The 17,922-nt window shown below is 34.4% G+C and overlaps 1 protein-coding gene across 1 annotated transcript in view; it reads left to right on the top strand.

Moving 5' to 3' along the window:
• Nucleotides 1–3,403: 3,403 nt before the first annotated feature.
• The window catches only part of LOC149771050 (voltage-gated potassium channel subunit beta-2-like), a 251,185-nt gene continuing 236,666 nt past the window's right edge, over nucleotides 3,404–17,922 (top strand). The window contains exons 1-2 of the mRNA XM_089948905.1: nucleotides 3,404–3,623; nucleotides 8,935–9,085. Coding sequence (XP_089805031.1) covers nucleotides 9,063–9,085 — 23 coding nt within the window. The 5' untranslated portion in view covers nucleotides 3,404–3,623; nucleotides 8,935–9,062. The remainder of the gene's footprint in view (nucleotides 3,624–8,934; nucleotides 9,086–17,922) is intronic.

Here is a 17,922-nt window from a genome sequence, read left to right as displayed (position 1 = left end):
AAGATGATAATTTGTATTATATGATGGGGAAACCGCTTTATATTATATGCTTTTGTACTTATATGATGTACACGCTACTTTATATGCTTTGCTTTCGTCCTCATAGTATATGCAAACTTCTTCATGTGTGGCCGGGGGCCCCGAGTGGCCGAGTGGTCTAAAGCGCTCTTCGTTACGGATCACTGCCATGTATAGCCTATCGTGTGCTGAAAAATGGCGTTAAACCCCACAACAACAACAACAATCATGTGTGGCCAGATGATCATTTTTGTCGACAGTGTATCATCATTACTAATATTCGATCTAACTTGCAATCTGGCCCTGGTTTGTCCTAAAATCTTTGGAGATCATCTTGAAAGGGATCCATATGGGAGCCTCTGCTGCAACAGCTGGAAAAAGAGCTCCAAACAGAATTGACATTCGGAAATAAAACTGGATTTAAAGACATATGTGGCGGTTGTAAAGTGCTACATTTTAGAGAATGGTTTGATCTTGCGTTTCACAGATGCGGGAATGACGGTCATGCTATGAAAGACAGTAGTCATCTGGTGAAAGAGATTTCCACCATCAGAGTTCTAAACTTGAGCATGATCATGAACTATAGAAAAGTTATTGATGATTTTGAATAACATTGCCAGCTGTTTGCTTTTCCTTATTTTCGACCACTCCCGGCCATGTTGTTCAGTCATCTCAATAACACTGCCTCTATCTGTTTGTAGTTTATCTCACTGCACAACATAGCTGTATCTTAACTTTGTATTTATCGAAGTTAGTGCTTAATAATAATAATAATAATAATAATAATAATACATTTATTTAAATAGGATCAGCAAAATGTACAAGCAGACTGCATTTAAAATATAAATAAATCACATAATATTGACGCAATACGGCAGATGAACTAAATTTACTATTTCTAGTGACAAACTGGAGATGATCGCTAATCATTACAAATCTTTGGCTCTTTTAATATGGTATTTATTAATAAACTGAGCGATATATCTTCTCATATTAAAATATTTTAATTTTGTAAAATAATTGTGAGCATGAGTTATTTTTAACTGCTTTACTCCATCCTTTACTTTCAACATTCCCACATTCTCAAATTCATACTCTCCGCTGCTTAACATGGGTTAAAGGTTGGTAATAAATCTTTTATTTTTATTTTATGCTATTTATATTTTTTTAAGACTCTTTTATCAAATCCAGCATGCCACAAAGAACATGAATAGAGAGAATCACACTCTATTAGAGAGGGATGTACATTATTGTTTTCAGCGATAAACACTGATCATGTCCATAAAAAATGAACCTTGCAAGTTTTTTTTAGTTGCATACTATTGACCATGGATTCACCCGAGCGTGAGTTATCAGTCTGGTGACGTAAATATTTAAACCACTTGTCAGATAGGGTCATCAAACAGTAGAACTCCAGAATGAAGTGGTCGGGTATGACATTTGCAGAGGTGTGGTTTGAGGTATCACGGTACCAGTTGTTTTCCCATAGACCTCAATGTTAATGTTTTGTGAAATAAATATACTTTCTATCCTACCTCAGCATGCATGTCACACACTGTCATAGAGAACAATGGTAGATTGTCAATTTGACAAGGACAAAACCAGGTAATCCATGGCATTTAAGGGAGATAACTCTGCTGGAACGACAGACGGGTAAGAGTTATCTAGTCACAACATCACATTTTCAGCCATGTGTACCACATTTAAAAAATCATAAAATAAAAAGAAATATGATCTGGATATCAATCAACATAATCTCACATGTTGCCAAGCGACTCAATTTATATTTTAAAAAATGCATAACAGAAAGTACAACTCTTATATAATGCACCAATTAATAATAATAGTAATAATAATAATAATAATAATAATAACGAGGACTTTGTACAGCCACTAATCTTTAGAAGCTCTAAGCGCTTTACAATATGAGACAACACCTATAAAATAAAAAACTCATAATGATATGATTACAAAAACAAACACCATGAAATTAGTAAACATAAAAATAAACATGCTGAGAATATTTAAGGTAGGAAACATTATTAGGTCTTTAAGTTTGTTCTTGCAGTCGAAATAAGTGAGTTTTGAGAGCCCTCTTGAATGTGATCACCATGTCTTTGTGTCTAAGTTCAATGGGCAATTCATTCCACTTTGCTGGGCCCTGGTATGCAAAAGAACGCTGTCCATATGACTTTGTTTTCATAGTGGGAATAATGAGTATACGATGGTCAGAAGGGGAGCGTAAGTATCTTGCTGGTGTGTACACACGGGTGAGGTCGGATAGGTATGTTGGACTAGAGTCCGACAGTGAAATGTAGCACAAAGAACAAATTTTGTGTTTGATTCTGGATCGAATGGATAGCCAGTGTAGGGTACATATATGTGGGGAGGTGTGCTCTGATCGTGGTAGTCTAAGTATGATCCGAGCAGTTGTGTTTTTAACTTTTTGAAGTTTCTGGAGTAGATATTGAGATGAACCAGACAGATCTGAGTTACAATAGTCCAGTCTTGAAAGTACTAATGAACACACAAGTGTCTTAGTGGCATCAAGTGAAAGATATTTGCGAATTGAGCTGATGCGTCTCAGCTCAAGATATGCAGCCTTGCATATGTTCATGACATGTTGGTGCAATGTGAGAGTACTGTCCAGAGTAACACCTAGGTTTCGTAGGTTTTGTGAATTTAATGTTGGTGTTGCTGATATTTATTGTTTGAGGTAAAGAATGTGAATGAGAACGTATTTGTGTTGCGATCGGAATGGCCTCAGTTTTATCATCATTCATCTGCAGCTTGTTACATGTCATCCATGATTTCACATCAGAAATGCACCTCTCTATACGTTGGATGGTAGCATCAACTTCAATCGGCTGGCTAGATTTGTATATCTGGGTGTCATCAGCGTACAATTGGTGAGACACTGGATGATGATCTATGACAGCTTGTTTTGTTGTTTATTTCTGAATACAGTGTTCCCTACACCTTAAGCTCGGCCCACCTGAGGTTGTGTGGTACCATTATACCTTGAGGGTTGCTCGTGTGTAAGTACCTTTGTAACAAACCCAACATCCTGTTTGCAATTTTTGCTGTTCCATCAAAAAGAATGACTGAAATATATTACTTGTGATTAGTAAGAATATTACTTTACTGCGTATTTATTTTATTATGAATCTTTTTACAATAATAATTTGGTAGCCACTAAATCTCACCTACTCTTAAAATTATCCCCCACCCATCCCCGAAGAAACAAAAACAAAACAATACCACAACAACAATAAAAACCCTTGCTATCGCATGTACATGATGCCAGCACAGAGATCAGAACCTACAATTAGCATGTGCCCAACTTCCGTTTAGGCCGGTTGCGGATTCTGTTGTATACGGCGACTTCACTTGATTTCTTTTAGATTACCAGCTGTGTTATATAATGTATAATCGTTTCTGCCTTTTCTGGTTATTGCGCTTAAATAAAATCTAGGTTTCTATAATGTATTATCTATAAAATGTGCATTTGAAAATCTCGCAGACGGAATTATAAATTTGTTCGAGCTAAATAGTAAATGGAATTCGGCAAGCTCCAATGTGTGTGAAGAGACGGTGGTCTAATGGTAAAACTATTGCATTTGTTTGTTCTCTTTTATATGTGTTTCTTGTTTGTCATATATATTGTTAAACAAAAACGTGTGTTATTAGATAAAGCTAAAATTTTATTTAATGATTGAATATTTAATGATTACAATGATTGATTGATCGATCGATTAATCGATTGATTGATTAGTTACCTTTCATTGCCTGAGAGATTTGTAATTTTTATGCAGATGAATGGAAGAATGTAGATTTGTTTGTCTGATGGGATGCATCGTCTGTGCATGGTTGAACTGCAAGCCATTGAATATCTGTCACTGGTCAGAAATGTGAGAATATATAAGGAAAACATAAGAAAAATAGAAAAATCCATCACAGAAATATATAATGAAAGATTGAATATATTTTCGTATGATTTACGAAAACAGACAATTTAATAAACTGGTACATCCCAGAATTAGCGAAGTCCGTCGTTATTTCCTGTTAGGCCTACTTACAGTTTCAAACTAATTTTATGACGAAATAGTTTACAAGAGTCAGTTAATATATATCCATTTCAACGATTCTGATCTTAAAACACATGTTTATATGTTTTATCATCAAAGGATATCATGCAGGAAATTGATAAATGCTACCTTACTCGGAAAAGGGTTAATGGTCAATCAGCTATCAAAACATATGCTTGTGAATGGGCAAGAGTTTGTTTTTCAACGTAATTTATATCAAACCTAGGCCTAGCTACTGATCTATTGATGAGTACATTTTGCTACAACACTAGAACGTGAGGGGCATTTTAAAAAAGTATGGTCAGTCAATGTACTTCCTAAATAGCTCTTGTTCATCCATCAGAGTGATACTGAATTTTGTTAATTAAAGTAAGGACTTATTCCAAACACTAAGCTAGGCATCATACACTTTATTACATGTAGGTAGTGTCCTATCCGGACTATCAATTCTAGTAGCTTTAGCCCTCTTCTGAATCTTGTTACAGTATTTGTAAGTTTGCTGTTTAACCCCAAAATACTTATCCAAATTTACGAATGACATTTTGTCTAAGTCTCAACATGTCTTGATTCTCGTGCACTACTTATTGCGATACATTTGGAAATGAACACAATAATGAAAGCTAAAGTTGTTTATTTGATGTACTTTTATAAATGACCACATGTACATCTCTGGGTCTTTCTGACTCTGAATTCAATCACTGTAAATATCAGTACATTTCCCCACCCGCTGCCAGTCAAAGCCTTTGAACTTACCGCCCAGCTATTGCATCATGTTCTTTTTGATGTACTCTTATAATGGCAACATGTATGTACATCAAGGGGTCTTTCAGTCACTGAATTATGTCATTGTAAATATCAGCACAGCTAATTGATAAACACATTTTCCCACAAAGCAGGTGGCTGAAGCAGGACTGGCAAGTCTTTGAATTTTGCCACACACCTATTACATGCGTATGGAGGACTCCTGCCTGTGATTTTCTGCATCCCAGAAAAAAAATTGGCGTCCAGATATGCGTAATTAAGCGCTTCTCAGAGATCTCTGGGTTGTAGATGATTTCAGGCTTAGTTCTTAATGCATTATTTTCTGCACGGTTCCCATTTTTTCAAATGGAAAATACCTCACATCTGGCATATATTTGTTGAAAATTAAGAAAATTACGATCAAAATTGATAAAAAATGCCAGATAGATCACTCAGTTTATTAATAAGTATCAATAAAATGATTTTTTTCAAGTGAAATTCGTGCTTCAGTTGTACATTCATTGTAAACATAAATGCAGTATATGTCTTCTGGTATCCAAATGCCAAAATGCCATTCTACCATCACAGCTTCATTTGCAAGAATTTTTGTAAGAACCTAATTAAGTGACGACTGTTAATGTTTTGATCTCCAACTTGCAGAAGTATTTACTGTATTGTTACACTCACTTAAACACAGAGCTGTTTTGTATTTACATTATGCTGTTTGTATAAAATACAATAAAGTAGGTGGATTAAAAGAAAAGTTAAAAGGCCCCCAAATCCAGTCTGCATAGCTTGCGGTCACAGCTGTATATCATGTATACTTATTTCATTTGATGAGTTTAACACTTATAGATATTATTATGTAAGTAATATAATTAAACTATCTTAAATTAGCCTACTCATTCACAGATGTGATCATAGATAACGAGGCAACTGAGCAAAATGAGCACATGGTGAATAAAATGCTTTTATTTCATAGATAGGGTTCATTGTGGAGAAGCAAGGTCCAGAGCTCATAGTGAGCTTAAAATTCCTTCTTTGGCACCCAGACATTTCCCCAGGGATGAGCAGAAATTTCACTGTTGCTTGCAGTGAAATTAGGGCATCAGTATTTACTAATAGAACAATCACAATAAAAAAAAGTTGTGACATTGACTGTTGTTTCAGGAAATGTCTTTTTTTAAATAAGGAATCTTGTTTTGTTGTTAACAACAGCAAAAAACAGTGATGTATTATGTTTTTTTTTCAAGTGCAAGTGATGGTTGTTGAAACATCTTGGAGTAATGTTGTTAACAATCTTTGAGAAGTTGGTGATCTTGAAAATAAAGGTAATTTACTCGGAAAAGCAAATAACTTAATGAGAAAAGGCTCTTTTTGACAATTATCCCCAATGTGATCATATAATGAGTAATCAGCTGTGAAAATAACCCTGTTACCTCCCTTCCTTCCCACCTCCCAGTTTTCTCAATATCCCTTTGGTAGTGGCAACCTCTTAATTTTGTTTGAGGTCCTTCTGTAACTGTCATGCATGTTTTTTTAGTGTGATGTATGCTTCTGGCCACCATTGTGCATGGCTTATTGAGAGAGAGAGGTGTAATATGAATATTTACTTTTCAAAGCTACTTTTGACTTAAAAATATATTTAATGTATCATTTGATTATAATATTTTGTATATAAGATTCCCTGACTTTCAGTTTAAAACCTAGGATTTGGCTGTGAGCTGATAAATTTGCCTTACTTGCCAGCTAAAAAAATTGGCTTCACAAAGATTGTTTTTATGCATATCACCTATTTCAGTGTGACTAGGTGATAATTGTTAATAGCTTATGAGATTTCTTTGACATGTTTTTGTTTATAAAAAGCACTTGTCTGTATTGATTTTCATGTCACCGATTTCAAGGTTACTAGGTGATAATTGTTACTAATATAACTCATGAGATTTCTTTGACATGTATGTTTGTTTATAAAAAGTACTTATTTCCAATGATTTGAAATGAAAATCCAGCACCGACAAGTGGTGTTTATGACCTGTTGTTTACATGATAACGAGAGATGCCAATACATAACAGTTGTATGGCAAATAATTGGACTAAAGCAAACCTTTTGTAAAAGTCGGCTTGTCAAAGACTTTTGATGCATGTTGCTGATTTCAAGGTGTCTTGGAGTAAGCCAGTAGAGTCGCAGAAACGGTTGATTTCCCCAAGTCATTCTTGAAATAAACAAATTATGTAAACTCCACTCAGTAAAATTATCCATAGTGCCTCTTGGCTCATTGTCCTTATTTAAGTTCACCATGTTCAGAAGTACTCCCCAAGATAATGTTGGGAGGGTATTTTCAAATGGAAAACCCAACTAAGTTATGGACAGTTTTGAAATAAAAAAGATTTGTATTTATTTAAGAAATAATCAGCATTGTTGGAAAATGTAACGTGCAAATCAAACCAATCTTTGTTTTGTCATTAGTGGTTTTAATAGCAATTTTAAGACCTTGGCTATATGATGCTATAGTTGTAAGTACCATTCAGATGGGTATGCTGATGCACAGAATTGTAACAACAACCACATTAAAAGAAGAAAAAAATATCTAAAAAATAATAATAATAATAATAACAATAATAAAAATAATAATAACAATAAGGTTAGTAGTAGTAGTAGATCTTTCTTTGTAAGTTTCATTATCATGACTAGATTTTGAGGTCATTGAGGCTTTTCAGTAAATAATCTTTTCAGTCAATTATATGATGCCTAAATAGATGTTTATTAAACTTGAGTCAGACATATAATGTGCCAATAAGGGTATGTTATGCTTTGGTCACTTTCTAAATTTGACCATAAAATACAGATTGGTAAAGGGTGACTCATTATGGCATAAGTATAAAATAGATTGTTACAGATTAGAACTGCAGAGAATAAGTAATAGTTGTAGCCATAAATGTTTTGTATAGCATGCTGTAATTAAGCAACAGCTTGTTTGTGGTCTACATTTCTTCTCTCGCAGTTTGGTAAATTGGAGTATCTGTGGCTAGATGGTTGTTATCAGAGATAGATTTGTTTTATTTTCTCTAGCTTTGTGCAGATTATGCAGCTTTTTATATTTACACAAGGATAATAGAATTTAACATTATCAGATTGTTTGTCAGTTAGAAATAAACATTAAGGCGACAAACATTGAAACTGAGGAGCTCGAATGTGATTTTTGATTAATATTTGTGCTAAGTTGAGTGCTCTCAACCACATTTTTGTGTGTTATCAGATTGTTGTCAATAATATAGGATCACAAACATCTCAGAAATTCAGTAACTGGCTATCATTTTGAGCTATATTTATGAATAGGTCATTGTTTTGAACACAGCTGATTGTACATAGCTGATTTTCTGTCACATTTGCTTGTACAGTCATGTTACCTGACATTCTCATGCACATGATACCAAAATTAGGTCACGATGAACTACCTTTTACACTTCTGTGACTGTGTACACCTCAGATATTTAGCTTTGTTTGACCCAGTTGCTTGTATAGTCATCAAGGTGGATATGAGCATACATCCTAAGATGTCAGTGAAAAAAGTAACTGATCTCAGATCATTCACTTGGTTTGTCTATTGATATCACCTGGTATTGATCATTGTGAGTTCTGGCAAATACTAGTATAAAACTTGTGTATCTGAAAAAAAATATGGGGGCAAACTTTGCTGTCTTTGAACAGTTATATTTTTTATGTTAGAAATAAAGGTAGAAGGGTCCAAATGTCTTAAATAAATTCTTAATACAGTTTTTGGGTGGTGGTGGTGGTGGTATAGAAAAATTGCAACATTGTTTTGTTGAGTTAATAATTCTTTCATTAACATTTATCTTTTTTTTTTAAATTATTAAATCTGTGAAAAAAGTGTTAGCTGTCAATAACTTCATGGACTACACATGAATACTTTATTCACTATGTAGAGTAAATTACTGTGTAATGACCTTACAAAGGACCACAAAACACACCATATGAATAAATTGAAATCTGCTACAGGAATATGGCAGCAGTAAACCAGTGTGAGATTATTATTATGAAGCTAATATTTTGATGTCTGTTTCACAGATCACAGGATTACAGTTCAGAGTGAATACCCCATGGCTGTTAAGTGTAGAGTTTTGGATGGTTTTGGACCACTTTGTTGACAGGAAGGAGAAAGGAGGATATAGAGGCTTTGACCCAAAGGGGTCAAAATGAGTACTCTGATGCAATTCAGGTAAAGTCCACAAGAGAATATTTTATTCTAAAACATTCAAAGTTTATGGAATGGGCCTTCATTACTTGTTTGTCTTTTAATTTCTGTCAAAAATGTCACTTGTCATCTTTTATGGGTTATTTTTAACAGTGAATCTACCAATCACATAGACCGTTCCCATGGCCAGGTGGTTAGAGCATTCACCATGGATGCAGGAGGTCACGGATTTGAACCTCGGTCAAGTCATACCAAAGACTTTTTTAAATGTTGTTAACAGCTGCCTCGCTAGGCACTCAGTGTTAAGAGGTTAGTGTTAGGACTGGTTGCCATGGTGTCAGAACAATGACTGGGTGCGACATGCTACATGTCTGCTTATCACTTTAAACTGCTACACTTCAAACATTTTTTTATATGACTTAAAATTGTTAAAGCTACGTTCAAAATCTAGATCAGACACCCTCCCAATCACATATGGTCCTAGTCCATCCTTAATGGGATCATGTGACTGCTGATGACAGTTCATTTTTTTTGAATGCATTTTGTACTCTCATTTCCACAGTGACATTTCTTTGACCAAGATTACTTGAGTGCATAGAATAATAAACATTCTAAGTCACTAACCTATGATATGATTTTTCCAGATTTCCCTGCTTGAGCTTATGGTATGGCGCTGTGTATATCACAAGATCCATGCCTATTAATGGTGTGGTCTTTTACCTAGTTGCCACTCTGGAGGTCATATTTCAGGTCTGATTTTTATATTATGTTTGGAATATATCATTTATATCATTAAAGTTTCTGACAAGTTTAATAATGTTTGAAATTCACACATTGTAATGAAGGGATCAATCATCTGTGGGGGCTCCGATTGGCTGAGTGGTCTAAAGCGCTCTCCGTTATGGATCACTGCCATCTCACCTCTGTCTTCGCTGGTTCGAGTCTCGAATTCAGCCAGTATGGGTATGTGAGAAAGCTTGCCAGTAGCTTCTCATGGGTCGGTGGTTCTTTCCAGGGTATTCCCGGGTTCTTCCTCCACCATTAATACTGGCTGCCATGTATAGCCAATTGTGTGCTGATAAATGGCGCTAAAACCCAACAACAACAACAACATCATCAATCGTCTGTGTGACTGAGCTTGTTACAAATCATGTGACCTAATTTCTGATTTTTATGGTAATGATCCTGCAAATAGCCTCTATTCGGTCCCTTTAGAATCTTAGCCAGCTGTGTTAAGCCCTGTCAAATACATTGAGATTGTTAGAATGGCTGTATTATAAGTCCTGAAGCAGTCCCTTCAGAATCTCTTTGGGGCATACTATGGTGAAATGCTGCCTCTTTGCAGTCTGTAAATAAATGACCAATATGTATATGTAGGGTCATTCCCAGGACAGTTTTCTAGGTCTCCCTTTTATGCTTCCATTCCCAGTGAAAACAACATTTATAGATCAGGTATCCACCATCATCCTGTACTTATTAATATCATTGAGAATTTAAACCATTAATTATCAAATTATTTTTAACATTTATAGTAAACGCAACATATTTTAGCAAATTTACATAACTTTGCTTGTGGTTTTAATGTGCGTAGCATACACTTGCATACTTATATATGCCTAAAATGACAGCCGCTATGGAAAATTTTTAAGGTCTTGGTCATCCTATTTTGTTGACTATACATCTATAAATAATCAATACAAATGCTGTTTGAAACACTGCTTAATATTATAGTACCATACAGATGACACAATTTTTTGAAACCCCTCGTGTCACATTGGGGGACTTCAAACCTCTTCCACTTTAGCTCCGCTATAATGCTCTAAAGTGGAGGAATAGATACCATCAAATCACCACTCCGCCTCAAAACACATGACGATTGTAACTCCACCATAAATTTAGAGATGATTGACATTTAAACAGCCAAGGAATGAAGACCACCAATGGAAAGACTCGAAATTCAAGAGTGATTTACAGCCAGATACCATTTGATGAATCAGCCATCTTCAACAATAAACCAACACATAATATCTTAAGGCAATGAGCAATGTTTTTATTTATTTATTCGGTGATGACAAACTTTAAGATCCATATCAACATCCAAACTTTAAGTACCATATTTTTTTTGGGGGTGGGGACCTAACTAAAAAAACAGTAATAATCATTGTTTGCAATAGCAGAACCAACAGAAAAAGAGAAATTTTAAAATGTTAAATTCATGCTGCAGTTTACAGGAATATATCTGATGTACAGTGATATCAATCTGCAGGTCAAACAATGACATACAGTGATGTCAGTATACTGGTATATAACTGACATACAGCGATATCAGTATACAGGTATGTAACTGATGTACATCACTATCAATGTACAGAAATATAACTGACCTACAGCGATATCACTGACCATGTATATAACTGACATACAGCAATAGCAATATATAGGTATGTAACTGACCTACAGTGATATCAATATACAGGTATATACCTGACATACAGCAATATCAATATACATGTATGTAACTGACATACATTAATATCATTATACAGGTATATAACTGACATATAGCAATATCAATATACAGGTATGTAACTGACATACAGTGATATCAATATACAAGTATGTAACTGACATACAGCAATATCAATGTACAGGTAGGTACTAACTGACATGCAGTGATATCAATATACAGGTATGTAACTGATGTACAGTGATATCAAAATACAGGTATATAATTGATATACAGCAATATCAATATACAGGTATATAAGATTTATAGCGATATCAGTATACCAGTATATAACTGACATACAGTGATATCAATATACAGGTATATAACTGACATACAGAAATATCAATATACAGGTATATAACATTTATAGTGATATCAGTATACCAGTATATGACTGATGTACAGTGATATCAATATACAGGAATATAACTGACATACAGCAATGTCAATATACAGGTATATAACATTTATAGTGATATCAATATACCAGTATATAACTGATGTACAGTGATAGCAATATACAGGTATATAACTGACATACAGCAATATCAATATACAGGTATGTAACTGACATACAGCAATATCAATATACAAGTATATAACTGACACACAGCAATATCAATATACAAGTATGTAACAGACACACAGCAATATCAATATACAGGTATGTAACTGATGTACAGTGATATACAGGTATATAAATTGATGTACAGTGATATCAGTATACAGGTATATAACTGACATACAGCAATATCAATATACCATTATATAACTGATGTAGTGATATCAATATACAGGTATATAACTGATGTACAGCGATATCAATATACAGGTATATAACTGACATACAGTGATATCAATATACAGGTATGTAACTGATGTACAGTGATATCAATATACAGGTATAGAAATTGATGTACAATGATATCAATATACAGGTATATAACTGACATACAGCAATATCAATATACAGGTATATAACTGACATACAGTGATATCTATATACAGGTATATAACTGATGTACAGTGATATCAGTATACAGGTATGTAACTGATGTACAGCAATATCAGTATGCAGATATAAAACTGATGTACAGTGATATCAATATACAGGTATATAACTGATGTACAGCAGTATCAATATACAGGTATATAATTGATGTACAGTATTTAAGCACAACAAATGGGTTATGTTTATTCTGGTTCAGGTTGTAAGATCTTGCATAGATGAGTTACTTCTGGTTTCAGTTGGTAAATTGTAAAAGGCAGAAATTAATTTTGTTACCAGGTAGTTCTACAGTAAAGTTGCCAAAGTATTGAGTGATATACATCTCATTGTTAATAACAGAAGGTCGAATTACATCTTTGTAAGTAGTTCGGAGCAATATTATTACCCATTTTAACAATAATTGTCATAAAATTCCAGTCTGCTATTAATAACTCACTGGAATTTGCAGGTCATACATCTGACTGCTGAAATGAATGTGCTATTAATAATTTGCTTGGATTTTGCAAAATAATTAATAATTGTATATTTCACAACACGCGCTCCAAGGATGGTTTCGAATACAGTTTAGATCATTTGCAAGTGTCTGATTTCACAATGGAGGCACTGATGATTTTTTCACAGCCATCTGTCGAGATATTGTTTAGAATTTCAGCTTTTGCTATTATATAGCTTTCATCATCACGAAGAGCCAAGTACAGATTCATCTTACCACTAATGAGAGAGCCAGGTTCTAGCATTCTGATAAAAATTCCATGTGAGACTATGGATTTATCGATATAACAATTTTTCAATTCATCATCCACTGTTATCGTTGTGTATTTGTCTTGTGGTGTTGGATTAAAAAGATTATCAACAGGAACAAAAAGTCAGTCTGTAACCCAGGCAAGCTTACTAAAATAATCTGAATTTTCTGTGTGAACCAGAGACAGCTTTATCTTATTTCTGTTTTTTAAATATGTGCTGTACTTTTAATTATCAAGGAAAATAGTCATATGCATACCTCAGGAAATAATTCTTTTCATCTTTAACATGGTATCTTCCACTGTAATATCTTCCCTAATTCATATTTCACACAAAATTTTACTATTCTTATTGGGACCCTGAGTGGGCGAGTGGTCTAAAGTGCTGTCCATTATGGATCACTGCCATCTCACCTCTGTCTACGTGGGTTTGAGTCTAGGATTGTGAGAAAGCATGCCAGTAGCTTCTCGTGGGTCGTTGGTTCTTCCCTGGGTTTTCCCTGGTTCTTCCTCCACCAATAATACTGTCCGCCATACATAGCCTATCATGTGCTGTAAAATGTTGTTAAACCCCACAACAACAACTATTCTTATTTTTTAAATAAAATCACTGGCAATTTTACCTAAAATTTACTATCGTTTTTTGTATTTCGCAACTCTGTTCGGTATCATATCTACAAATAAATCGTCTTTGACTTGCAGTTCCTGTATCAGATCTAACATTATAAATTTCCCACCTCTGAGATAAGCTTGAAGTTGATTTAGAAGTTTATTATAAGTCGCTATTGCTTGTTTACAAGACATTTTTGTTCTCATATTTTGGTCCTTATATATTTATTTACTGCTGATGAAACAATACATGTACATACCCCGGGTACTATCAGCAATATTGGATTTAATGCCCCTCCCTCCCCACTGAAATAATTCCCTTCGTTATTAATATCATAGGAATATAAATCAGCACGCTTTTTATTTTACTATAAACTTTCTAGCTTGTCTGACACAGTAATTTTTTTTATGGTAATATTTATAGTATTTGATCAGCTTGTCTCTATCATTGTCTTTGAGACCAGCTGAAATTTGGTTGAAGTCTATTATTTCTTTTTTTTAATCATTCTGAAACTGTTTCTGTAATTATTTTAATCGCTGTAGTAAAATATTTTAAGATGAAACCTTATTGATCAGTGCACTAAATTTTTTATTGATACAGGATCGGCAAGAAGCTCTCTGTACAGATCATACATTTTGATGAGATATCATCATATCTGATACGTGTTAAAACTGAGGATGAAAATGGAGGGTCAAAATTTGTTGGTATTACAGTAATATCATTGACTCTATCATGATCAGTATCTTCTGTTTCGTCAATATAACTAACAGCATAAGATAACTTACCCAGTTTAGAATTTTTAAGTAAGTACTAGATACTGCTTGAGAATTGCATAAGCTGTTACAAAACTTAAAAGACCATGAGTATCAGCTTGCGGTATATCTATGAGGTGGGGGGTATATTTAGGTAACCAACATTCAGCTCATTGATATTTCTGTATTTTGCTTCTGTCAGTAACTTTGCAGCTTCTTTTGTATAGTTTTTAATGCAGTTGTTTAGAACTATTATGTATCTCATAATCTTTATCAATAATGGTTTTCACAGTTGTAATATCGTCAACCTATTGATAAAATATGTCGCGTTTGACGTCATCATATAACTCAATTGTAGACTCAATTTCTGATACTGTCTTTAGGGCAGCATTAACCCTTTACCTCATAGAGTATAGTTACAACGTGCAGCGCACTATAAATAGAACACCTATTACCTATTCGACTCCATATGCATACGCCTGCCTGTAAACTGTTAAGCAATGTAGTGTATGTTACGTTTAACAGCAGTTTTAACCATTTTACATTTTTGGTACATATCTATTATATGTGGAAAAATTTAAGAGTAAAGTCCGATTGTTATAGCTGTGTAATTATTTTTCACAGAAGAATTTTTTATGTGCATTAAAATTCTGAGAGAACTCGTTCACCGTTATGTCAGTGAGGCCACCTGACCAACCATAGCTGACATTTCTTATACTTGAAATTTACAAGCTTTTCATCTGCATCTACATCACTAAGTCATCTGAATTTGATAATTTATAAAAACTAATTGCTGCCTACCTCGATATTAGAGCCTTTACCTAAGTTATTGAATCTTTCATAGTTGTGATTCTAATCATGAAAGCTTCATAAGTACTGAATGAAATCCGCGACCGCCATTTTCGAGAGTGGAGATTACAACCCAGTTACTTTAAACAGCAGATATCAACCAGTGCATAGCAGTGACCATGTGATCTGACGTAATTGTTATTCACCGAAATTAATGTAGTATCTAAATGGGGGTGTTCCCCTAAGGTGGCGCTATGAAAACCGGCTTAAAATGGCTGATGTTTACAGTCTACGTCAAAAGGCGCTTCCATGTGAATGGTGTAGAGGCATCCAAAGATGCTTGCATGAGGTAAAGGGTTAATGGGACATACGTCATACTTTTCTTTATCGCTGATAAGAGAGTCTATCAAAACTAGATATGCTGTTGTTAGCAGGTCAGTGTCAGCACTATTATCTACTAATTCTAACAGCGTCTTTTTATCATAATGGTCCATACCGAGTATACAAAATGCTAGATGTTAAGCAAGTGTGTCTTTGAGCTTATGCTTTTTAAGAAACTTGTGTTTCCTTGTTTCGGCTTTGTCAAGCTCATCGTAAATCTTCATTGGTCACTCTTCCTCTGGTTTCTTACCACCATGAAATTTTGTTTTTACAAGATTAGACTTATCTGTAAAAACATTTTCTTTATTTAGCTCAAGCAGTATCTTTATCAAGTAATTTTCAACTTTTAATCGTAACTACTCGCAGTCATTTACAGGACAGTATTTGCTAATAGTGTATCTCAGTTGAGGGTCTCTCATTCCTGAAACTCAGGCAATGTTGTCACAGTTCTTGGTTAAACAGGGGGCACATAAAGTTAATTTTTTTCATTCAAGGAATTAATTAACCGCTCTTGCTTCCTCAACACTCTCTGGGTCTAGCGAATCAACATAGCTTTTTCAATCTTCGTTTTCTGGTTTAGTATAAAATTATAAGATTCTATTGTGACTCTGATCAATGGAAGGTCAATATACATTGTATATTACGATTAGATTAAAATCACAGCATGCTAGCATACAAGACCTATTCTATGCCGTTATGTGTATATATCTATAACATCAACAAACCTGGATATGGCCCCTCTGCTTTTGAAAAACAGATCTGGAAATACAAGTACTTGTTTGTGGTTCTCCCTGAAAACCATAAAGTGATCAGAATTACCAAAAGCACCAGTCAATACACTACTCAGCATAGTCAAATTTAAATTGTCATTCAATCCCTGTAATTCAAAGTTATAAGCTTTTCCATAATTAGATTTTATTCGATATCGTGGTTGAAAATTTCCATATTGATACGGCTGCTGGACACATTATTTTGATCTAAAAGTTTGATGTTTCTCAGTCTGTGGCCTACTCTAACCCATCCAATAGAGGGCTGTAAAAAGCAAATGCATAATTTGGCTTATTTTCTGAATAATAATTTGATTCACTTGCAACAAAACTTCAACGATTATTTGTAGTATCAGCAAGATAGATGTGGAATGTGTCCGACACTATTTTGAGCTTGTTTGTACTACCACCAACTGAAAGCAATTGTGTAACACTATCCACATACTGTTTATTGGTAAGATCGGATGTAGATATAGGCTCATACATAGAAGTTATCTTTTTGGCGGCCATATCAATTGCACCTGTAACTGTGCCTATGGATTTTTTTAAAGATAATTGGCATCTGCAGAATGGGGTGACTGGATTATAGGTTGTTGTTATTTTATTTGAGCCCATGCTTAAGATACCTGTCATTGTATCATGGGATTTTGCTACTGGTGATGCAGTATTCGTTGTAATGTTATCATTGACATACATTTTATTTGTTAAATCTGATACCGCTGATGAAATTGCTGTAGTTATCTTATTCGATCCTATGTCAAGATTTCCCACCATAGTATCACAGGATTTTATTAAAAAGTTATCTTTGACAAACTTGACATTTGTTACAGAATCATTAGTAGTCAAAGTTGTTTTGTCAAGTTGAGTATTAAATATTAATTTCCCAGCCATATCTCTATTTCCAGCCATCGTCCCACCAGATAATTACAACTTATTATTATCTATCAAGCTAAGTTGTGTGTAACTTACCACTTGTGAGTTATTTATGTTAGGGGGGTATTCATTTTCAAGATTTACAATCTTCTTTTACTCATGTTGATATTCTGGTCATCTTTCCACATGACAATGACAACTTACCATAATGATCATACAAAGTTGTGCGCCTAGTGGTCTAAAGTGCTCTTCGTTACGGATCACTGTCATCTCACCAATGTGTGTATGTCAGAAAGCTTGCCAGTAGCTTCTCGTGGGTCGGTGGTTCTTTCCAGGATTTTCCCGGGTTCTTCCTCCACCATTAATACTGGCCACCATGTATAGCCTATCATGTGCTGAAAAATGGCGTTAAACCCCACAACAACAACAAC

Source organism: Sinohyriopsis cumingii, unplaced genomic scaffold (genome assembly GCF_028554795.1).
Source record: "Sinohyriopsis cumingii isolate HCF-2022 unplaced genomic scaffold, ASM2855479v2 utg002136l, whole genome shotgun sequence".
NCBI lineage: Eukaryota > Metazoa > Mollusca > Bivalvia > Unionida > Unionidae > Sinohyriopsis > Sinohyriopsis cumingii.
Note: the sequence above shows the minus strand (reverse complement) of the source record. Positions and strands in the feature narration are given on the sequence as shown.